Source organism: Excalfactoria chinensis, chromosome 17 (assembly GCF_039878825.1).
Source record: "Excalfactoria chinensis isolate bCotChi1 chromosome 17, bCotChi1.hap2, whole genome shotgun sequence".
Lineage (NCBI taxonomy): Eukaryota > Metazoa > Chordata > Aves > Galliformes > Phasianidae > Excalfactoria > Excalfactoria chinensis.
In genome coordinates, this window is record NC_092841.1 from 8,193,957 (window position 1) to 8,218,652 (window position 24,696).

General features: G+C 52.2%; 1 protein-coding gene and 1 long non-coding RNA gene across 3 annotated transcripts in view; both read right to left on the minus strand.

Annotated features, from left to right (window-relative positions):
• The window catches only part of LOC140259985 (uncharacterized), a 37,608-nt gene extending 24,934 nt beyond the window's left edge, over positions 1–12,674 (minus strand). The window contains exons 1-2 of the long non-coding RNA XR_011905482.1: positions 12,406–12,674; positions 6,926–7,433 (exon numbers count right to left, since the gene is read on the minus strand). This is a non-coding gene — a long non-coding RNA (uncharacterized lncRNA). The remainder of the gene's footprint in view (positions 1–6,925; positions 7,434–12,405) is intronic.
• A 9,658-nt stretch (positions 12,675–22,332) lies between these two features.
• Positions 22,333–24,696, minus strand: part of SLC39A11 (solute carrier family 39 member 11) — a 66,635-nt gene continuing 64,271 nt past the window's right edge. The window contains exons 9-10 of one of the 2 annotated variants that reach the window (XM_072352307.1): positions 23,873–24,031; positions 22,333–23,663 (exon numbers count right to left, since the gene is read on the minus strand). In XM_072352307.1, coding sequence (XP_072208408.1) covers positions 23,585–23,663; positions 23,873–24,031 — 238 coding nt within the window. In that variant the 3' untranslated portion in view covers positions 22,333–23,584. The remainder of the gene's footprint in view (positions 23,664–23,872; positions 24,032–24,696) is intronic. The other variant, XM_072352308.1, reaches the window with a different exon arrangement.

Consider the following 24,696-nt stretch of genomic DNA (forward strand, 5'->3'; position numbering starts at 1 on the left):
GCATCCAAACTGCCCCAGCAGTGCTTCTTTATGGAGCTCTACCCCAGCAATAAGGGGTGTGTGGCTCTTTAGAGAGGAACACTTCACTCAGGGACACCAGCAGCACCCAGAGCAGGAACAGCATCCAGGGTCATGGAAGCAGGCAGACAAGGGGCAGAGCAGGCAACCCAGCAAGCTGAAGCTACCAAAGAAAACTACTTGTTTGCCATGAGAAATAAAGGGGTGTGCTCCAGCTTCTACTGCACAGACGGAAATGCAAACCAAGTGCCCCAGCTGAGGAAGCCCACAGCTCCTGGGAGACCAAAGGTGCAGCTCCTTCAGACAAATGGCTTCATCTCACAGAGCCTCAGTTTTCCCTCTTGAGAAATGAAAAGGATCCTTTGCTCTGCCCAGCCAAGAGGCTGCATCCATCAGTGCTTTGCACAACACTCCGATCCCATGGCACAGAAAGTGTGAGAACAGCACAACATGGGGCTGCTTCATCGATTAAGAAATTCAAGCTGAGTCATCGAGTCTGAGCTGTGTGCTCCCAAAGCACGCACCAGGAACCAAACAGCTTCCCAAAGCAGCAGCATGAGGGCTGGGTACATCAAGGTTCCACATGCACCAGGCTGGGACCATCCCTTGCAGGGAGCTGGGATGCTCAGGTGAACATATCAGCATCCCAGATGGGCATCTCCAACCACATATACTCAAAACAAGTTGATTTGCCACATCTCCTGCAGAACAGGTTGTAAAAGCTCCACACATCCCTGCAGAAAGCTCTGCAGAGGGAGCTCAGAGCTCTCCTTGCCCTTTAAATCGTTTTCTTCTCCCTTCCTCCTGCCCACACCCACTCATTCAGCGATATTTATTATCGCTACTGATTTCCTAATCTCCAGCACATGATGCAAGAACAGAACTCGGAACAATGTCACATATTAAAACCCAACCACAAAGTGGAGATTTGGGAAAGCTGTGCATAATAACTGCCTTGGAAAAAACAGCACCAGAGTAGCGAGTCCTCCTCCTCCAACCAGAGCATTGGCAGCAGGCATTGCCCATGCTGGGGCAGGGGGAAAGGTTGAAGGTAGAACACAAATTGCTCCTTGCTGCTCCCCCAGGGTTGTCTCCATCGGGCACTGCCAATGTGCCAGGACCCCTACAGGGACCTCTAAGGGCACCTGGAGCTCCAGCCTTCCATAGGAAGGACTTTAAGGTTAAAGGATGCTGACAGAGGAGGCGCTGCTATAGGCAAATGGGACAGCTCTGCTGCTGCAACCTCAGACTCCAAACATCAGCCAAGCATTGGTCAGTTACACCCTCTTAATGCATTCAAGGCCAGGCTGGATGTGACTCTGGGCAACCTGGTCTGGTGGGTGGCAACCCTGCACATAGTAAAGGGGTTGAAACTAGATGATCATTGTGGTCCTATTCAACCCAGGCCATTCTATGATTTACCAAAGTTTGGTGCAAACCTCAACCTGCCCTTTCCTCCAATGGAAGGTGAATACTCCTGCAGCTGCTTCCCCAGGGCAGAGAAAAGGCTGAAAGGGAAGAAAAGGAAGGACACAAAAAACACGGAGGTTGGTGGCCAAGAGACAACGACAAGAAAAGCTCTGAGCAAAACCAAGCATGGCAGATGAGGGGAAACAACACAAGAAAGAATAGAGTGAGGGAGAGAGATGGACAGGGAGGGCATAGGCTGGAAAGAGAGAGCGGCTTCCAACTGAAGCAAAATCCCCAGCCTGCTGTTGGAACCTCCTGCATGCATCAGGCGCTCGTGAATACTAATCAGAGCTGAAGGAATATCAAACAATTAGGAAGGAAAGTCTCTTGGCAGGGTTTCTCCTGGAGACGTCAGACTGGTTTTGTTTATGAGCGAGAGGAAGTGGTAACCGCTCCTGTTTGTTCTTCTGAAGAAAAGAGAGAAAGCCTCAGTATTTTAATTCCTCCGCTGAGAACCCTGGAGATTTGGCCTCAGATGGATCCGAACGGCTGATCCAGATTCACCCTCAGCCTTTTGTTGCTAGAAAATATTTTAGTCATTTTTCTCCCACCCTTTTCTGTGCGGGGAAGGAAAGCAGAGGAGGATACAAAGCAAGAGTTTTTTGTTTGCTGAACCTATCAGTGAGGAGACCATCCCAAAGGACGGGTGTGCAGTGCATCGAGGTGCCTTTGTGGGGCAGATGTGCACCTCAGAACCTCCTTTTGCCTTAGGAAAGCACACCAGGGAGCACAGCAAGCTAGATAAGTTTCCCCACAAGGCAATGAATGAAAAAGGGCAAGGTGCCAGGGGGTGCCCAGCACAGGGCTCCCACCACTGCCATGCAAAGCATGATGGCCAACTTACTGACTTGAGGGTACAGCTTCCAGCTGTTGGTGGCTCTTAAAGCATCCCAGCTCAGCAGCCATCCACCTAGGCAGCCCCCCTGCAGCTGCCATGGGCAAGCTGTGATGCTCATGGCACAAAGAACCCAGAGTTTTTGGGAAGCAGTGCAATACCCAAATGCATTCACCATGGAAACCCGGCTCTGGGGTGGTAGCACTGCTGGAATCTGCCACTGGCTCCAGTTATGGAGGAGGCAGCCTGGACAGTGAAATCTTTCAGTGTGAATGGTGCCGACCAAGCAGTCTGGAACTGATCTGGAAGTGCTTTTTGAGGCAGCCAAACACACTGCTTTATCCTGTAATTATTCACCCGCTTCCAGACAGCGTAATGAGCCAGACAGTGCTCCCAGCCCCTCTTCACCTGAGGAAGCCAGGCCAGAGAAGTCAAGGACAGCAGAGCAGCAGCCTCCTTAATGTATTTTCTTTGGGGAAAGCAACACATCAAACTGTCCCTGCAGCAGCTCCACGAGTGCTGGAGGTGGGGGACAAACTCAAGAGGACACCAAAGGAATGGCTTTGCTGAAGCTTTTCAGACAAATCTATTAAGCTTTATGCATCAATTGGTCTTGGCTGGAGCACAGGGGTCACACTTACAGCCCCCACATCTGCTCGCTCCCCAGCCCCATCTTGTACTGCCATCACACCCCATGAGATCAGGACCTGCTGACTGCCCCAAAAACCTGGGGAAAGGAAGCAGAGACACGGACCTTGCATGTTTGGGTACCAGCTCGGGTCCCAAAGCACCACCCAGCGCTCCCAGCAGCAGGTCAGCCACCAGCCCAACACTCCCTGGGAGCCACTGTACCATCACACAGGGCACAAAGATGTTCCCAGTCCTACCCTACCTCCCTCTTCTCCTGCACTGCAAGGAGCCATTAACCACCTCTTCTCTGCCTGCAGCCACATCCAGACCCGACTGCCAGAACAGCTCTGCAGCCCCTCGGGAAGAGGAGGGCAGACACCCCAAAGCGCTGCGATCCACCCCGCAGCTTCCGAGCCCTCGGAGAGCGGAGTCCGCCACCGACGGAACCACAGCGCCACCAAGCGGCGAAACTGCAGCGCCACCCCGCAGCCGGAACCACAGCGCCACCCAGTGGTCATTGCTGCTCTGCACTCGCTCACATCGTCCGGCAGGTCTCGGGCTGCAGCCCGGTGGTCTCCAGCTGGGAGAAGGACGTAATTAGCGTTGCAGGGAGCAGACCTGCACGACAGCACGAGGTCCTATTTTATAATTGCCTGTCTTGCAGTTGATAGCCAGTGAGCATCTCAGAGGAGCGCAGGCTCCTCCTGCAGTGACAGCTCTGTGCTCTTGAACCAAACTATGCTCCTCATGAGCAGCCAAAGCCCACCACCACTTCCTGCAGATATTTGCAGGAGAAGCAGAAGAGAAAGGATCAAAAGTGCTCCAGGGATGTTTTCCAGATGCTCAGTCACAGAGCAGAGACTGCTTTGCTGGGACCCAGGTCCAGCCCCTCCCTGAGTCTGAGCATTCACCACCCGAATCTGCAGCAGCTCCTTGCAAAGCTCACAGCAGCAAACTTCCCACTCAAAGCCAAGAGGAGATACCTGACAAAAAGAAACACGGGAAGAAACTCTCCCATCAGTCACACCCAAAGCACCAACGAGCATCAGGAAGAATTACTGCTTGTTATTTTCTTCTTGCTTCGGTTTTATTTGTTTGGACTTGGTTCTGCTGGGGGGGAAGTGTTTGTTTCGAACAGAGATTCAGTTTTATCCAAATACATTTCTAAGGAGCCCTTCTAAAGGTGTTTCATTTCTGCCTTTCCCTTGCCATGGTCACAATTGCATTTTGCAGCCACAGCTCCCTTTCCACAGCTCACTCTCCACAGCCCACTCTCTTCTCTTTCACTATCTGAAGTAGCCAAAATGCACTGGCAACCTAAACCTACACAACAGTCACCACAGATGATTACTCCAGGTGAACACACACCACTCTCTCTTCTCCATCCCTCCCAGCCCATCCTAGAAGCCACACCACAGCTTACAGCACCTAAGGACACCCACTTTGGTCCCTATAGCCACAGCAGACAACCATGGAGGCACAGCTGAGGACGCTGCAGCGCAGCAGCCCGCACTCAGAGCCATTCAGCCGGAGGGAACTGCAGAACTCTGTTTTCTTTCCTAAGCTTTGAGCAGGTCTGGCAGACCGTGCCGATACAACGCCTATCGCCCCAGCACCGGGAGCACAGCGCGGCTCAGCCCGGCCCAATGCGGCCGCCAGGTGGCAGCGCGGCCCCGGATCGGACCCGTTCTGCCGCTCCGGGACGGATCCTGAAACGACGACCGCTGGGAAAGGTTCGAAGTATCTCCGCCGCAAGGAGTCGTTAGCAGACCAGAGAGCGTGATGGGATTCTGCGACTTAAACCACGCCGATGTGTTTTCACTGCTTGCAATGGGGAGGTAAGGAACTCTGCAGGGAGGTCCCAATTGAGCCTTCCTGCAGTTCCCAGGGAGTGCAATACCAGACAGAACTGACGGCCATCGGAGCCATGCAGCATCCCAGGAGAGTGACATTTACCCCAGGGAACAAGCAGGGTTTGGTGCATCACTTGTTACACAAGTGGAGAGAGCAGCCAAGCTGATAGCGGAGCTCCACACTTACAGTTCACCACTCAAACAGCTGAAGATACCAAAATAAATGGGTACCTTAATATTAATACCCTTATTGCACAAGCTGCTAGAGAGTCAAGCTGCATTACACTTGTTTGGGGTGGAGTCTCCACTTTGCCTTACCCCAAAGAGCTGATCTCAAGCTACTGTACTACCAACAAGAGGAAATATGTTATATCATCCCCTCCTCCCTGTAGTTCAGGGGCTGGAAGCCAAAGGACTCACACTGCAAGGAGATAAACTCAAGTGTTTGGTGCATTCAGATGCTCATTGGGGAAAGTCACAGCCACAAGGCTCTGGGAAGAGACAGAGCTCCATAACAGCACCAGTCAGAAGCTAACAGAGAAACTGGAAACACCTAAGCTGGGAACATCCCAACTCTGCTCAGATAGCTGGGTGTGCGCAGTGCAAAGCAAACATGAGCCAGTTGCCTCCTCGGGTTTGCATTTGCCTTCTCCATCCATGCTGAAAAGCATCCAGCTGGCAGAGCTGTCTCCGGGGAGGACACACCACAACCTCTCCTGTATCTGCATTCAGCAGGAAGAACAGCACCTTTACATCTCCTGTTTCCTTCCATCCACACTGGTGCAGAAAGCTGCTCAGCTGCTGCAGGACACTCAGAGCTGCACTGCTCCTGAATGGACATCAGCACAGACCTCACATTCCCACCAGCCCGCATCAGACTTTCAGCCTGACTGAGCACCAAACAAGAACAGATGAGCTCTAACCCAAAACAGAAGTGTGCTTCCCCCCCCAACCCAGCAGCAATTTTCCCTTTGTTCACCACATCTCTCAGCCTCATTCTCCCAGACCAAAGCTCACTACAGGGAAACACATGAGAGAAAGCAGCCCAGCCAGAGTGAACCACAGCACAGTCTCAAGAAAACCATTTCTGCTCCATGCTCCAGAAATCAATGGGATCCACCTCAGCTCAGAGCAACAGAGCATCTGTAGGCTTAAAGCCTGTGCAAGGATTGAAGGGGAACATCCACCCAAAAGCACACAGGAACCATGAAGTCCATTAAAGCCATATTCCATCAGCAAGTCAGACCCAGAGAAAAGCCAAAACAGGACAATTGCATTTCCCTCTCAGCAATGGGCAGCACAGTAGGCTGGTCCAGGGCCCAAGCAATGGACTATGAGGGATGGCACAGGAGCCTGAGGTGCTCTGGGGGCACAGAGCCCCAGGGAGTGCCCCCTCCAGGCCAGCAGGAGAAGCCCCTCTCCCCCAGCACAGCAACCACCAGCTCATCCAAGCCAGAACCCCCTGTATTAATTCCCCATTCCCTCTTGCAAAGCCACAACTCCTCCCGCAGAGCCCCTTGGGCACATCTCAGCATCCTGCTGATGTCAATGCTGACACAAACCCCCCACTCAAAGGAAAAATAAAACACACACCAAAGGCCCAGCATCACTTCCCAGCAGCTCCCTGCCTTGCCCAAAGTGGATTTGCTGTTTCAAGGAAGCTTACAGCTTCACCTCCCTCTGCAGGGAGACTGCCCACTCCCAGCTCACCCCTGCATCTGCTCCCCACCTCGAGATGAGCCCCACACTGCTCCCAATAAGCCTCACAAGTGGCAGCTCCTCCTCCCAGCTCCCACCACCTGCTGTGACACACTTCTAAGCACAGCAAGCCAGCAAAGTTCCTCCTTTGCAGGGAAATAAAGAGAAACCTGCCTGTGGGGTGCTGCACTCCCACTCCTCTGTCCATTATTCTGCAGTAACCCCAGGAAGAAAGCACGAGATCTCAGGCTCAAACTGAAAAGATCAGTGAAGCAGGAGATGAAAGCCATGCCAGCTTTCCAAAGCAAACCTCCATCTACTCCATTGCTCCTGGAGCAGCAGGTAACTCAATTTCACATTGTTTCCCAAAAAACAGAGGGGAGAAAATAACTTAGAGAAGGAAATTAAACCCTTGACTCACCGAGCTCCAGCAGGACGTTCATTCCCACACGTGTGGATGGACGTGGTCTTCTTCCAAAAGTGCCCCAATGCTGAGAAATAGTAGCCCAAAAAAAGGAGAGGTGTCTGCAGCGCTGGGTTGCAACTGCAGCTCTCTACATCTGTAAGTTGAGTGAACTCAAGCACCAAAAGGCAGCTGCACAAGTTGAGGAAAAGCTGCGGTGCCGGCAGGGCGATGCCAAAAGAAATAATCCAGCAGATTTAGAGCAGCAGGTGTCTGTGGCCACCTGGAAGCAGCACGCATTCCCAGCTACAGGCAGAAAGGCGCATCCAAAAGTGGTCCAAGAGGGCTCCGGATGTGAGATCCCAGCAGACAAAAGATATCCCAAGATGAATCCTCCTTGTTTGGCCGAGGGGGGGAGAAGTCCCAAACCCACACATGGTCAGGCTGATTGTGCCTTCTCTCTTCCAGGTACAAAGGATACTCCAACAGCCATCGCATCCACCCACCCATCAGCAGTTACCAAAACCTGCAGAGAAACACATTCAGGATGAGGGAACAGCAGTGACCCGCAGCAGGTCTGACACACAGGAAACAACCCATCCTCATAAGGAGGACAATTTCTTGGCAGGACAACACGGCTAAGCACCCCACAATGGGGCAGAGAGCAGAATCCCCCCCATTGCAAGGATGTCCTGATGAAATGAGAGCCTGCAGCAGCTGTGCTGAGCCCTTCAGTGGGTCTCCTCAGCTGGAAATCACACAGACCCCACTGTCCCTTGGTAGGGGGAACCCAGCATTTTCCTCCCCCAAAAGCAAATAGAAGTCACTGGAACGCTCTCACTGCAGCATGTAGGAATCCTTAGGAGGGGATTTTGATTTAGCACTTGTCTGATGGCTCCACGCTCACACGCACTACGGTATGTGTGCATGCACAGCACTTTATGGGGATACACTGGGACTGCCTCGCTTCGTTAGGGCGCTGCTGCTCTCCAGCACAAAGTCCATATTTGTTTCCCCTGCAGGGGTGGAAATAAAGGGGGTTTTGTATTTTCTTCCTCTTCTCTTTGCAGGCTGGAGTGAGTTTATTTGACACTCCAGCACTCTTTGTGCGCTGAGTGCCCGAGGATAAATGCTACCCTTAAGAGTTACTTGGCGTTAGACAGAGGGACCCTCTTCAGAGGAGAATGGGGGTTTGTTGGGATGGGGCAGGGGGGGCACAGAGGAGGGGGGACTCCGAAGAGTGCCTATGCAGCCCTCATAGAAGGGTCTCTGTCCTGGGCCACAATAGAGTGAATTCTTAAAGATACCGGGAGCTGAAAGGAAGGAAGGAACTTCCCTCCTTTTAAAAAGGATTTTTGGGAACAATTGGAGAAGCTATAGAAAAGGGATCATTATTTCCCATCCGGGCTGCTGAACTGGAAGCCCTCCCTCCCCCTCAGCTGGGCAGATGTGATGTTTTGCCATTGGGACACACAGGACCTGGGGCCACCATCACCACCCAGTTCTTTTTTACCCCCCCCCCCCCCCAAGGGAGCTGTGATGCCATTGCAGCTTGGCTGGGGAGCTCCAGGTGTTCTATCCTATTTACAGCAAAATTTAGCACTGCATCACAACACTTGTATGCCAAACACTTCTAGTGCCCACTTCCAGCTCCTGCTGCCCTCTGTGTCTGAGCAGGATGCTCAGTGCACACACCAGCAAGCTGCACTGCAGAACTTGTGGCACCACAGAGCAGCACCCACAACACAAGTGCGGCTGCTTTTCCATCCCTAAAGTTCGCCCTGCTCATCACCGTCTCCCCTGAGGGTGACACCATGCCCTCCTTCACCTCCAGCTTGCAGAGGAGACGCTGGCACCACGTGCTCCAAATAAAGTTTAAGTTACAAAGCTGCAGCTGGCTGAACACAACACCCCTGCAAGCAAAACCTGCCCATAGCCACCTCGCAAGGCTGCTGTTCATCTGCCAGCACTCAGCTACAGGCTCTGCTGGGGGGCTCCCAGGGGCAGCCAAGCAGGGTTCTCATTGTCTTGGAAGCACAGAAAAGCCACTGCCAGCTTCGTTCCTGGAGCTTATTTCCTACCAACAGGCATTTGGGCACAGAGCTCTGAGTGAGCCAGGCTGCCTCTTGGTGTCAGCAGCACCCAGGTGCTGCTTCTCTCCCTCCCAGAGGTGCTGCCTACCCAGAGATAAGCCAAGCCCAGCACTGAGCTCATCTGCATGGGAAGATGAGCAGGAGAGTTCCACCTGCCAAGAAAACACTATTTAACACATATCCCAAAGGAATGTTCCCTGCAGCGTTCTCCCAACCCAAAGCCGTGCAGTAGCACGCACCACACAGCAACCTGCTGTCACTGTGCATTAGAGGTTGTCTTTGAGCTCTACTGAGAGCCACTGCTGGGCACTGCCTTCTGTGAGAGCACAGGCAGTTCTACTGCAGCTGTTCCAGAGCACTGACAGCTCCAGGGGCAAGAAGCAAGAACAAAACCACAGCAACAAGGACCTTCAGAGAGCCCGTCCCAGTGTGAAACCCATGTGCATAAGCACCCAGGGAATCAAACTTCTATTTCAAGGCTTGGGTTTTAGCCCTCCAACTGCATTGTCTGCCACCACAGGAGGGGAAACCCAGAAGGGAAAGGGGGGGAAAAACAAAGCATTGAAAGCAAAGCAGGACATGAAGCCACACGGAACCCAACTCTGTCCCCAGGGGCTAATAAGGTAACGCCCCATAAACCCTAATCCTGTGTTAAGAGTTCCCATCAAAACCCAACAGTATTTATTACCTAATTTAACTCCCTAATAAAAGGGTTTTCCTGCAGTGTTTACACTAACAGAGGGGACTTTACGCCAGCATTTGCCCTTTTATTATTTTAAATTCATCTTTCTGATGAAATAAGCCACTGTGAACAAGGCTGCCCTTTGTAATGCCATTATAACTTTCTGGCTGGCCTTGGTAACTGGCAAAGCACCGCACTTTCCTTACCCTCCCTTTTGTTGCTTTTCCCTTCTGCTCAAAGTTCAAACAGAAGAGCCCCCAGCGAGCTGCATTGTGCTGCTGCCTTATCCCCCCCATTGTCTGGGGCCTGAGATATCTGATCTCCCAACACTGAAGGCACTTGGCTCACTTTGTATAGAGAAGAGTTCCTGGATAGAAGAGACCATCTCAAACCCTCCAGTAAAGATGAGCCAATGGCTGTTAGGAAACACCCATCCCACTGGGGAGAAGCAATGCACCTATATTAAATGTGTTTGAAACCAAGCACAAGAGGAACGTATGCCCATGTCCAGCCCTCAGAGCAGCTCAGAGCCCAGCATCCTGTATTTCATCACTGTTCTTTGCTACATTCAGTGGCATTCATCTCAGGAAGGCTCAGGTCCCTGTATCCTCTGGGCCTTCTCTGTTCTGCAGCCCACAGAGCTGCATTGCACTGAGGCAGCCAGGTACAGGTGAGCTGCACTAAATACTAAACCCACAGTTTAATTTACAGCTAATCATCATCCAGCTGCTTACATCCCCTGCAAGTGACTGTGACTGCCAGTCCTCTCTGGTTCAGGGCAGCTCTCTTCTTTCAGACCCAAGGAGTGAAGTTGCCTGCAGCTCAGGCTGCAGGGTAAACATGAGAGGGGTTGGTCCTAGCAAAGCCCAGGAGATTTGGGGTTTAAACCATTCAGGTTACTCCCCCCATTGCTGCAGGTAGGAAGATCTGAGCCAGTAAATCAGTGCTGGCAACAGAGGCAGCTGTGGCACCAACATCCCAATCACCACCAAACCCACCTGAACCCACAGGTGGCTGCCAGCAGCACAACACACCCCATGCCCAGCAGCTTCCTCATGCTTCTGCCTTGCAGAGACTCAATTCCTGCAGCACAGCCCACCTTGCTCAGGAGACACCATGAAGGAAATGTCCATGGCTATGACAGTTGCTATAACATCCCCCACCAATGAAGAACTGGATTGTATTTCTCTTCACGCATAGTACGCTTGCGTAGGGACTTTACACTTTGGGTTACAGGCCCTCATCACATCAAGAAATTATCTCTCCCAGCTGTGAGGAGGAGCTTTTAGGGTCCAACCATTCAGCAGCAACCCAGGAAAGGCTACAGCCAACCCATGGAATGAAGCCTGAGGGGTGTCACACTGCAGGGTGGCTTTTGGTTTAGAGATCTACACATGGAAAGCAACCAGCAAACAAGCAGCCCAATAGGAAAGACAAGTCCAAGCAGCATCAGCACCAAAACCTTTAAGAAAGGAAAGCCCAAGCATTGCAACACCCCACGTGCCCCACACTGATACCCAAACAGCACACGTGTGACCCCCCACAATCTGTGGGACGATTGAGGTGTGCAGATTTTTCCCACCCATCCATAATTTTACAGGGAAGTGATGGCTTTGGGACACCAGTGGTCTCATCACCTACCTGACAGCACAGAACAAGTTAGGAAGGAGGAAGGTGCCCTCACATACACCTCTTCAGCCTCTAAACTGAGAGCTGCCCTTCTAAATGCAGGCAGCATTTCCTCAGGCCTGAGTCACTGCTCAGCATCCCCCTCTCCCCCACTTCCACCCTACCAGCTGGGGCTGTGATTATAAAAAGATGTCTCAATTAGCAAGAGAGCTGAGTAATTCCTCCCATCTCAAAACCCTTCAGAGGAAACGCATTCCAATCCAGCAGAGAGCAACACTAACAATGAGCGGGCAATAAAAGCTCCTCTTGTTTATATCAAAGTAACCTCAAACATCCTCTCCTCAAACGAGCATCATCCCTCACTCTCCATACAGCTCAGTGGGCTCAGAAGGCCAGCACCATCCTCACTGCACTGCATCCCCAGGAGCAGACAGCACTAATTTGTGTGTTAGTGGCTGCAGGTCTAGACCGGTGTGGTCTTTTTGTTGTAGCAAGCAAAAGAAGGGACTCATTCATGTTTTCCCAGCGTTCACACAAAAGTGCTCTTGTGCATCACAGATAGCTCGCATCACCCACCCCCACCAAGTGCTCCCAGCTCCATGTATACAACACCAGAGGGTGGGGAGAGCCCTGGGCCCCCAGTAGAGGTGGGAGAAGGGGAGGATTGAGGCTCCACAGGGCCCCCCCTCACCCCAGCCAGGCACCTGCCTGCAGCTCACCGCAGTCCCTCTGTAGCATAGAGCCTTTCTATGGAGGTTTTCCCACGGGTTGGGAAGGGAAAAAGTCATACGATAAAAATTATAAAATCTTTTAAATGTTTTAAAATAATAATAATAATAATAATACCTTCATGGCTTCTTTTCCCTCTTTAAAGAGAGATCCTCGCCCTGCCAGCCCGACCCCTCGGCTCCCAGCCCTGAAGCATCCCCCGGCCGCAGCCCCGAGGCTGCCCGGACACAAAGGCGGCTGAGACAGGGCCGGAACGCACCGGAGGCACAGCGAGCTCTGCGGCCCGGCTCAGCGCCTCGACGAGATACCCGAGACCCCGCCGATACCCCACTCTCCCCTCCCCCGACCCCAAGAGAGGAGCCTACCTCAGCGGGCCGCCTCCCAGCCGCCGCATCACCCCGCCACCATCATCCGCACTCACATCTCCCGGAGAGGAAGACCCCGAGATGCTCGGGAAAGAAGATGAGAGTGAAAGAAGATCGGTCCGACATCACCAACCCTCAGTGCCCGCAGGTGCCCGAACAGATCCAACGCCACCGCGTCCGGAGATGCTCCGACTGCAGCACTCGGGCCATTTCCCCGCTTATAAAGCCCCGCTGGCGGCGGGCGGGCGGCGCGGCTTCACGGGATTTGTAGTTCCTCCCCCGGGCCGGGAGCCGCCTCCCCCCGTCCCTCCCTCCCTCCGTCTGTGCGTGCGTCCAGAGCCGGGGGGGGGGAGGTGAGGCACAGCGATCAGTCCCCCTGGCGAATCCATCCTATAAACTGCGGGTCAATGAGTAACGCCAGCGAGCAGTGAGCACCGAGACCGATCGCTTCAATTGTCCCGTGTATTACTTATTGTTTCGTTTAATTATTGTCCCAATTATTAATTTAAATTAATGATTAACCCGTCTGTGGAATGAATGAGCAATTAACTGCACTGTTGACGTGTGGGCTGATTTAAGGTCCATCCTTGCGAGCATGCTAGGTGCAGGCAAAGCTACCTGTATGCCCTTATGGGACGGATCCTTCCCCACTGCTCTGTGTCCCCCCCCATAGACTTTTAATTCAGTCCCCGTTTTTGTGCTGCACAGGAAAATACCCCAAAGGAAACCTCAAGAAGAAGGCAGGTGGCAATGGGATGGCAAACAGCCCCTTTGCAGACAAACTGTAGGCGAAGGAGAGGGTGAAGCATGCAGAACGTGTTGGCCAGGGGGTGACCCCATGCCCCCCCCCATCCCATTAGGCTCAGTCTGGGTGAGCCATCTCCCAGCCAGCAGCTGCACAGGGGCTTGGAGCCAACGTCCCACCTGCGCTGCATAGGGCTGCATCCTCTGCTGCAGGAGGGAAACCACAGCAGTGAAACCGCAGGAGTGTTGTAGGACAAGTGAGCAAGGGGCTGAGGGAGAAAGAGGGAAAGAGAAGGGAGGGGGAGAAACCTCCTGGCAGGTTTTCAGGGCCCAAAGCTGGAGTGGAAATGCTTCCCTTCCCTTAATTGCTTGGAGACCAGATGAATTTCTTGAAGAAACCACAGCCGAAACGCTGCACAAATCACATTGTTGTGCTTGTGTTGGCTGCGTTCTGAGGGAGGCAAAAGGTCATCGTTTATGGTATATTAAAAGGAAAATATATATAAATTTTAGTGCTGTGGAGGAGGGGTTGTGCTGCTTTTTCATCCTTGCATTCTCTAAATTAAAACCTGTTTGGCAAGCAGTGGAGTACAACCAGCAGCAAGGAACAGTGCTGGGAAAAGCTCCTATGTGTGGCATTGCAGCAGCCCCCAGGTGTCCCCATCTCTTCCTGATGCCCTGCCCTGCTTGTTTACAGGGTTACCTGCCAAGGAGCAGCCCTGGTCCCAAATGCATAGACAGATGAACTCAGAACTGGAGCAAAGTCACATCCCACTGGGCAGGATGTGCTGGGAGCACTCTATATGGTGCCCTATGGATGAGACCCAAAGCCCACTGGAGTCCATGGGAAGGCTCCTCAATTGGAGCTCTGTCTTTGAAGAACCAACATCAGCAGGAAAACCAAGAGCTTGGTGGCACAGAACTACCTGCTCAGATGGCTCTGGGCAAGTTACTATCTTGGTAGCTTCATTGGGAAGCTTTGCTTCCTTTTCTGCTGTTGTTGCCTCCAGAACCACACGCACAGGACACACAGTGCACTGAAGTAGGGTGAAGCACTGCAATAGTGCAGTACACTATAACAGGGCAAAGCACTGTAGTAGGGTGATGCAATAGAGGGATACACTCTAATGGATCACCACACTGTAATAGGGCAATGCACTGTAAAACATGGGCAAGGCTCACAGCCCACCCAGCTCCATGCAGCTCTGAGCCCAGTGCTGGCACAGACGTGGGCAACTTGCTCCCAGCAGAGCTTGGCTTTGATTTACTGGAGGATCCCAAATGTTTTACAAGAGCGTGACGTGAGTGCAAAAGGTTTGGGAGATGCTGAATGCTTTGTGATGCTGCCAGGTGAGCCAGCACCCACCAGGGCTGGAGCATGCAACTGGGTCCTGCGTGCCTAGGATCCTGCAAACACAAAGACATTGTTTTATGGGAGAGCCACCACCTCCCCTTCTCAGCTCCCTGTGAGAGGACAGCATTCCTGCCCTGCATTCCTCAGCCACTGCTGGGATGGGGAGGGGAAAAGGGAGCAAAGCCTCGAGTTTAAATTAGTGCTGTGCCCTGCATGGGTGGTGTGGGTAGGGAGTGGAGTCACCATAAAGCAAGATAAAGCGCTGCAGGTCAAGGAATGGGGATCATTACATGAGAGCCTGCGGACTTCAGAATGTCAGCCAGATGTTCCCAGGTCACAGCAGATCAGTGCTTCCCCAGCTGAAAGCATCCTTTATCCTTGTAGGGCACCTGAGGAAGGAGGGAGGGGTTTGGCCCCACAGCTGTGGCACATGGATCAGTGCAACCTGCAGCCTCCAGCTATGGGGCTCAGAGTTGTTTGTGAGAGCTTCTAAGAGCAGGAAATCCTCTCTGTAAATGGGGAGAGGAAGGATTCCTGGCCTGGCTTTGGAGCTGTAGCACCACAGGGCTGACAGTGCACCAGCATCACATGGGGAGAGTGCTTAGGGATGGGCAAGGCACGGATAAAATGAAGGGGAAATAGGAAAGGAGATGTGGGAATGAGCTCCCATCAGACACGTGCTCTGAAACCTCTGAGAGTCCTCTGCCCTCCAGATAGCCTCCCCATACAGACTAACCATATAGTGATATATTGAAATATGGGAACAAAAAGCTTCTTATTTCGTTCGCTGAGAGTGCCAAATGTCTGCGAGGGCCAATAAAGAACTGTTGCTCCAGGGAACAGCGAGCTGCATTTCAGGTAAAACAAAAACAACCTGAATCGTTGCCCAAAACGTGAACCAACCCCAAAGGTCAAAAAAAGAAAGAAGAAAAGTTGAGGTTTTGTAACAAAGCGCTGTGATGTGGGTTTGGTTTTCTCCTTGTTCCTGGGTGACCATAAGAGGAGCATTAAGGGGTCACTGCACAGAGGGAGACCCTCTCCTGGGAGACAGAGGGGGAAAGCCATTGCTGAGAGCAAATGGGGGTATCTGGGGAATGAAGGAGGCATTGGAAGAGGGAGCGATGCCAGAGCTGCTGCTGGGAGTTCTGCACACTCACAACATCCCTTCCACCTTCAAGAGGTGGGACAAAGGACACAGCCATCACCTGTTTGCACAGTGACAAAGCCCGGGCAGGGAAGAGAGGTTTAAATGCTGTTCCCAAGGACACGCAGCAGCCCAGTAGCACAGCGGTCCTCCACCTCCCACCTGGGCATCCCAATGCAGAGACAGTGAGGGTCTGATAGACCTCAACAACCCCAGCCCCCAAACGTCCCCATATGGAGATGATGGGAGGGTCTGTGTGGAGCACGAGGGAGTGGAGCAAAGAACACCAACCCATGCGATGCTGACCCCGTGCCAGTTAATCTATGGGCTGTGTTTTATATTTAAGTTAATTGAAAAGAACTCTAAGGCTGAAATGCTGTTAGAAGTACATTGCATGCTCCGCCACAGAAAAAAAAAAGAAATTCATGATTTGAGCTCAAAAAGGTGACTCGTTGAACATCCATTATAACGAGGAATAAAACCACACACACACACACACACACAGATTTTCAAGGAGCCCCGTGATTTAGTGTCTCTTTCTTTCTCTCCCCACACTTTTTGCCTCCTGCACAAGGATCTATTGAGAAGCTGCAGAACAAACGTTCCCTTATGCAGCTCCAAAAAAGTCTCCGTCAGTTTGTCTGAGACAGCTGCCTCCAAGCACGCTATGGTTACTCATTAACCAGGTCTCCCAGGGCAAGGGGAAGAAGGAGTAAACTTTATAGACCCTAAACCCAGTGGCATAATAATAATAATAGTAATAAAGAAAATAAATAAATCAGGTGTCCTAGAAAAGGAAAGAGAGAAAACAGGTGACATCGGGAGCACCTCGGTGGGTGGACACAGAGGGTCCTGTGGCAATGGGCAGCCAGAAAGCAGCCCAAAGGGACCAGCAGCACCAGAAGCAAATACATGGGGACAAAGGAGTGCAAGTATTAAAGGGAAAGAGAAGAAAGAGAGGGGACAGAGAGGCACTTGTGCTCCACGGTGCTTTATATGCCCAGAGTGTGGGGGGAGGATTACTTCATCGCTGCAGTTGCCTGTCTCTGCTCCCCAATGGCTGGTTGCCTTCCCTCCTCCTTACAAGCTTTGCATGAGAATGAGTGGCTGCTGGGGACTGGGGGATGCTGGGGATATGGGACTGCTTGGGGACATGGGGCTGCTGGGGTTGGTGTGCACTCTCCAGTTGTCCCCATGCTCCAACATCTTTGTGCTGGATCTCAAAGATGGAACATCCCACCCAGCCCTGGGGTGGGTTCTGCCCTGCCCAAGAGAGACAGGCACCTTCCTGCCCTTCACCATCTCCCCCAGCCCTGCCCCACTGCAAGCACAGTGTCCTTGGGATGCTTGCACCCAAGGATGCACCTTGCAGCCTCATTTCCCCCAGGTCCCACTTTTTGGGGAGGCAGCCAAGCAAATCCAACCAGCCATACATCCTTATGGGCAAGGCACCATGGCAGGGCAGGACAGGGAGAGCGCACAGCATTGCTGTGACTGGGGCTGCTCTGTCCTCTCCATGTGGCAAAGGGGACTGCGAGATCCTGACGGGAGCAGTAATTAGAGTTGCAATAAAACACCGAATATAGCTGCGAAGAGTGGCAGTAAATCAGCCCCTCCTGCCATTCACTGCCTGGGCCGGGGAGCCTGGGTCAACACCAGCATTAATTCCTTAGGCTTTATTTGCCATACATGCTCTCCCTGGAGATAAGAGGGGGGCAATTGACTGTAATTATCTCCCTGTATTTTGTCATGTGATTTTTTTTCCCTCCCCCCCCCCTCTAACAATTAAGGGATTGCAGTCAATGGAATGGGGTGGGGATGGAGCAGAGCCAGTCGCTCTCCTACAGCACCCAGACCCATGCCCTTCATCCCTATACCCATCTCCTGCAGCATCTCCCACCCGGAGCTGCCCATCAGCAAGGATGTGCCCAGTCCATCTGGACCACGAGGCCAGAATCTGCCAACAGCTGCAAAGGAAGGAGAGGAGAAGGCAGCAGGACTGTGGTTCTGCCATTCAGCTCTCCCCAGGCAGCTCAGCTGGTGCGCCAGCGAAGCAGGTTCCTGAGACGATGAGATTTTAGTGAAATGCTAAACATCTGGAGCTCAGCCTCACAAGGCCGCCTTTGTGCAGCTGGTAAACTATCTGCCATAAAACAGCACTTGTTTCTGAGAGCTTCAAGGAGAGGGGGAGGGAGAAAAAAAAGGAGAGAAACCACCCCCGTGGAGGAGGAACCTCGGCCACTTCTCTGTTCTCAACAGGGTTTTCCACACTGCCCGAGGTGTGGGCAGATTGCTTTGGCCAAGACTCTGCCAAACCCCATTCCCTGGGCCTTAACCCTTGGCAAAGCAAAGCTTGCAGGACACGTTGCTGGGTTGCACTTAAAAATGAGCACGTGCAACTGGGCGATGTCGTGACCAGCAGGATGTGAAGGGCTGATGGCTTCAAGGAGATGGTGACACCTCTCAGAGCACCTCCAGTGCTTTGCCACCTGCTGACAACCAGAGAGATGGAAGGGCTGCAGCAGAGCGAGCAGCATCTATCCCAAATCCTGGGGGCAGGAGATAGAAGAGGTGAAGGTGCCATCAAAGCACAGTGGCACAGGGCTTAGGAACACATCTGGGGACACATTTGGGGATGCTTCTGTCTGCCCAGAGCATGTCTGGGGGATTCGGTGCAATCCCAGCCCAGAGGAGGCTCCTGCTTGCAGCTCACCAAGGGAGATTGCAGCACGGTATCTTATCAGCTTGTCATCTTGTCTAAACACAGAGCACGTCTAATGCTGTAAAGGAAGAGGCAGCTAAGTTGGGGAATTCTGCATCTTCCCTTGGAAAGCTGCTGTCAGGTGTGAGAGTGAGCAAAGCCCTGTGGGACTGGAGCCCAGCTGAAGGTGTAGCACACCAGGAGGGGAGGGACAACAACACCTGCTGGACCACAGCACCACTTCAGGCTTCTCAGCACAAAGTGCTGCTGCCACCAAGTCCCCAAGCACCCTGGGGAGCCAAACCTGGCTGGGACTGCTCCAGAAGAAGGCAAAATCCCCCAACACCCTCCCACCCACCAGGGCTGCCTCTGCACAGCTATTACAGAGGCCTCCAGGGCTTTCACACCCAGTCATCTGGGGCCTCCGTGTTCTAAACAACTTAATTTGTTTAATGACTCGAGAGGCCCTGGAGCCCCCTTGGTGTCTGGATTTGTTTCCTTACGCTCTGAAAGGTTTTTTCACAGCAGCACAAGCAGCCACTGCCCAGGAACAGCAGGCAGCAGGGGGCTGACAGGTGACCAGCATCACTTCCAAAGCTTCTCCTTGGTCCCAAGGCTGTTCCAGGGGAAAGACCCCAGCCCCTGAAGAGGGTCCATTTGTTTGTCTATCCATCCATCCACCTGTCCATCCATCCAACCATTCACCTATCTGTCCATCTATCCAACTGTCCATCCACACACTCATCCGGCTACCTGTCCATCCAACAGTCCATTCATCTATCCATCCATCAATCAGTCCATCCATCCATTTGTCCCTCCATTGGTCCTTCTGCCCACTTAGCCCTTTCCAGTCTCTCCCTCCACTGTTTCCCAGCACACATTTTTCCATACAAGCTAATCTTCCCTTGGTTCTCAATGACAAATTGATGGCAGGGAAATTATTTTGCAGGAAAAGGAAAGCAGATCCAGGTCATTCTCTTCCCCAGGATTTTCACATGGCTTTTGGAGCAGAGGTTCTCTTTTCTGCTTCAGGCACAGCAGAACGATTGTACAGGATGAGACAGGGAGCAAGCGTGTGTTGGGCTCTGTAATGGTTTCATTGTGTGCATAAGAACACGAGAATGCAATAGGCCGAGAGAGATTTAAGCAATTCCCACATGCAAACCAGCTCTGGACACAAAAGCTTTTTAGTTATCATCAGCAATTTGTAAGATTGTATTAAAATAAACCCACAGGCTCAGTTTCCTGCTCTCACGAACACCTTCATTGGATTACAAAGCATAGAAATGGGGTCCCAGAAATCTTAACTCGGGCCATCTGAGAGCTGAAGGAATACCTTTTCCTTGTCCCCACACAACTGCCTTCATCTCCCTGTTATAAAAGCCCTGAAATAAGGAAAGAGGCACTAAGAACAGAGCAGTGCCATACAGGGACCATTCCCATACACCCTCCCACCCACCCCACACTGTTCGGTAGCTGTTATATTGCAGCCAGGGAAACACCCAGGAGCTGCAGCCCAGCACTCGATGGCACAATTCTCAAGGGCTGGCTGACCATGCAAGGCTAAATGCATGCTTAAAGCACCAATATACAGGGGGGAAAAAAAGGAAGAAAAGGGACTGGCATTAAATCTCAGAAAGAAACTCAGTGGCCCCATAGCATCTCCCCCAGGAGAGGGGCAGCTGGGCTTTAATTTCTCCTCTTCCCTCTCATCCTCCAGAACAGGCTGGCTCTTGGGGTTTGGGGCTGGATGGGTCGGAGCACCTGAGCTGGTGGAAGCAGAGGAATGGCTGCGTGCGCACTCCGGAGCTCGGGGATGGGAGCTGCGTGTGTGTGCACATGAGAGAGACTCAGTTTTAATCGCAGCCCCGTTGCCAAGTACAACAAAACGCACGCACAAAGAATAGAAGTCATTTTGTTTTAAGGGTTGAATTGTTTCTCTCCTCAGGGGTGGGGAGGAGGGAGGTGAAATCCATTCCTTTCTAAGCAATGACTCAGGTGCTGCCATCTCCTCTGGGCGCGCATCCCTGCAAGCCCGAGGAGTGTTTTGCACCGTGTTTTGTTTTACGGCACGGGGCTCTAATAATGGGATTATTGTTCGGTTGCGTGCAAAGCTCTCGGCTCGAGGTTTGCTGTCCCCGCCCAGCCCTGCAAACCGCAGCCGCCATCACCTTCAACGTCCCCAGCGCCCGGCGAGCACCCAGCGCAGCATTCCTGCTCCCTGACTCAGCCATACGGCACCGGGTGAGCGTAGCAGTCCCTGCCCCTGTTGCACAACCGCTGCCATATCCCATCTGAAGACCAGCGACTGGGGGCAAACCCGTGTTTCCCACAGCTTTCCCAATTGCTCACTGCTGGGGGAAGACAACCCTCCCCACCCCTCCAGGATGTTTGGAGCCATAGAGAGCAAGGTGGGATCCCCCTGAGCACCCCAGCTTCAGGCAAAGTGTGGAGCAGCCCCACTTAGAGCAAAGAGAAGAAGCCCAACGCCACACACAGCCCAAGGGGCGGCAGGTGGGAGGCTCTGCCATGCCAAACCCAAGGAAAAGCCATAAATTCCCACAGTAGTTCCTGCCACTGCAGGACAAATTGCCAGCGATGTTTGGCACAGCTCTGAGTGCCTGAAGCAGCAGATTTGCAGTCACAGCCCCCATACAACACCACCTCAAAGCCCCAAACCACACATTATGCCATCAGAAAGCAGTCCACGGAGTTACATTTGGGGTTACTGTTAAATCTGACAGCAAGAGAACGCGCTGTTTAGGAACAGATCTTTACCTTATGGGCTTTGAGGCTTCTGGATGGAGTGGGGCCACACCTGAAGTTTATCTCCAGCCAGCACAAGAAGCCCTTAATGCTTTAAGATAGAACCCAGCAATCCAACATTTCTGTCTGTGTGGGGCTTTACTGAATAACAAGAGAAGGGGGAAATCCCAAGCTCGGATGCTGCTATTTCACACCGGCATGAAGCAGAGATGCAACCATCATCCACCCCACTGCTCTCCATTCCCACCTGTGTGATGTGAGGCAGAGCCAACATGGGGTGATTCCCCCAGCCCCACTCTTAATTCTTCTCTCCCCCCACTCAGTGCCTGCAGCCCAACACTGCCCCGCACTTGGCCACTGCTCCTGTTGTCTTTGCTCCCAGCTCCACCTTTTAATTGGCAGCTATTGTTTCCACGCTGTGTCACTCCAGGCCTGGCTCCCGGCCAGCTCTTCGATCGTGGCAAGAAATAGATGTACAATTTCATTCACCTCCAGGGTAGAAACAGAAAAGAAGGATTTTCATCTGTGTTTTCCGCATCACCCTCCTGCCCTCCCCTACAGGTCCAATGTACGTAATTATCTCGGCTGGCTACATCTAAGCAGGATTAAGTGCATTATGTGATATTATCTCTCAGCAATCAGATTACGAGGTTGCCTTTAAATGCATAATGTGTTTTTTTGTACCAACTTACACCGCATGCCAGAAATCAAGCAAGAAAACATGACTTGCAGCCCACAAAAAACAACCAACCTGTGAGCACCTCCAGGGCTGCCACGTTCCATGGGACAGCATTGGAGCCCATGTTCCATGGAAAGGCTTTGGAACCCAATAGGGTTATGGTGGGCTCACCTGCAGCTCATGAAGGATGGGCCTTTGTCCCTTCCCCTGTGCCCCCAGGGACATACATAGCCATCACAGCTCAGCTGAAGAGGAGGAGTCCCCAAGGGCTGCTTTCTTTTTCCCTGAGGGATTTGTTGTGGTTGGTTTTTAATGAGTCATAAAGCATGAGCCAACATCAGGGGTTGGAGCCAGGGCGAGCCAGGCTGCTGCCATACACACAGTGAAACAAACCCGTGGGTGCCGTGTACCGCAGATGCCTTTCCTTGGCTCTTGTTTTATTATCTCCCTTCCCCGAGCTCACTGCCTTCCTGGTTGAGAGGCAGGACGTTTGTCAAACCGAGAACCACCAAACCATTAAAAAAGAAACGCAGTAAAATGGAGGGAGGAGAAGGTACAGATTTACTGCCTTAAAAGAAATCAGTGCAAACGCCAAATTTCCCATTTATTGAAACCAATCACAGTTAAAAGGTCAAATCCATTGGCAAACAGTAGTTTTGTATCATCCGGAGTGACGTACAAATGAAGTAACAAATGGAATCCAACCAAAATAACAAACCAAACAAAAGTACGTGGCTCTCCCTTGGCTCACCCAACCCATCCCCCCCCTGCTGCCTACCTGCAGCCCTATTGGGTGCAGGTACAGCTGAGATGCTGCCAAGCCATCCAGTTACTCCTGCTGAAGGGCTTCATTAGCCTTCCTGAAAAACAGAGCAGCCCTAGAGTGTGGATCTCTCCACACCTGCATTCTGCTCCATGCTTCAGCATGGGTTCAACCACCCCATGGTTGTCGGATAGGAGATGTTCGAAAGGAAGAGGATGAAGAGGCAGATAAACACGGTGCATGGGTGGATAATTAACATGCACTGATAAGTAGTTTCATCCCAGTGCTGCTCAGCAGGATGAGAGCTGGTCCTGGCTCAAGGTAACACAGCACCACGCTCAGAGTGACAAACAACCCAACACAGCAGCTGGAGAACAGCAGCTGCTTGGTAGTGCAGGGCACAGCTATAGGCCCGGGTGGAAATGCATTGTGCCATACAACGATCATGTAGCAGCAACGTGGATGAACAACCAATAAACACCATGACGCACTCCCAGCACTGCAGGATCCACCAGACCTGCTGCCCCCAGGGCGCTGCACGTGTCAACCCAAACCTAACGCCTCCACCGCCGTTCAAAGCCAGGAGTGGAAATTGAGACTCTTAAGGAGTTTACTCCATTCAAACACTTTGGTCCTTAACCGCAGCCCGGCTTAAGCACACGACGATGAATTTCTAATCTTCTATAAGGATGATCAAAACCAAGAGAGACCTGAATCAGAGAAACAACCCCAGAACTGCAGGAAAATCTGCAGCCCGGCCAACACATCTCGCAATAACCTTCTTGGAAAGAAAAAATCTGGTGGCGAAAGGAAACCAGGACCTGCAAGGAAGCACCCGTATTTGTGCTTTCAAAACCATTGACTTGATGTTATGAGGAGCAGATATATAAAATTATAGGAAATTAACACCAACCAGATCAAAAAATATATATATATACCAAAAAAAGTCTAAAGCATAACGCATGTCCAGTTCCAAATGCCACCATGGGAATTGCTGTGAAGTCTTCTCCCAGGGAGCAGCAAGCTGCCTACCCAAGGCCAACATCCAAGGACATCATCACCACGAATCCAAGTATCGAGGTCCAGGAAGCCAGCTTCCCATTGCCACTGCAGGGAGAAAGGGGAGGGCATGAGTTCCACCAACCCATCCCACCGTGCCCACGGACCTCAGTGCCACATCTCCACTGTTACTGAACACCTCCAGGGATGGTGGCTCCACCGCTTCCCTAGGCAGCCTGTGCCAGTTGCCTCATTGCTCTTTCTGAGAAGAAACTTCTAATATTTAGCCTGAATTTAGGGCCAGTCAGGGGTCTCACCTGGTCTGTGCCTCGGGGATGATATCATCCATGACCACGTAGACCATGGCTCCGGCAGCGAAGCTCAAGGCATAGGGGAGGAGAGGCTCTGCCACCACCACAGCGAAGGCTCCCAGGATGCCAGCCAGGGGCTCCACCATGCCACTCAGCTGCCCATACCTATGATACAATGGGACTGAAAGTCACTGGGCATCCCCTGAGTTCCCCAGGGCTGGAGCAGGGGCCACACAGCTCAGCCTTCGCACACAGCAAGCACCAGAAAGCAAAGGAAATATGACCAAATCATGTTCGTTTATCCAGGAAGGGAATTAAGACACGATCCGATGCCTTCTCCTTGTGAGATCAGGGAATCCAGGGATAGGTAAGAGAGGCAATATTTCCAACCAGTGTAGCTCAGCCTCCCCACTCTTTCCTTCTAAGACTTTTTTAATGTGGCCATGGGAACTCATTCCTCAGCAGCCCCAATGCAATCCCAGCACTCACTGCAATGGAGATGGGTGGGAGGATAAGAAAACAAAGCTTTGGATGGAGCAGCCTGTGATCCCCCCCCCCGCCCTCCCATCTATCACCCAAGCGCAGCACACGTGCGCAGGCAGGAACGCAGCCCTGTGCCTGCAGAGTTCATGGCCTTGGCTTTTTCACCTCAGGGAAAAGGAAAAAAAAATCAAAGTGGGTTTGAAATGCAGCCCAGAGTGAAGTGAGAGAATAACAATAAAAAATAAGGAAAACAAAGTAAAAAAAAATCCCCTTTTTTGGTGTAGAATCTGGGAGCTGACCATAGCCACTGAGCCATGCTGGGGCAAACTGCAGGGCTCAGGGCTGAG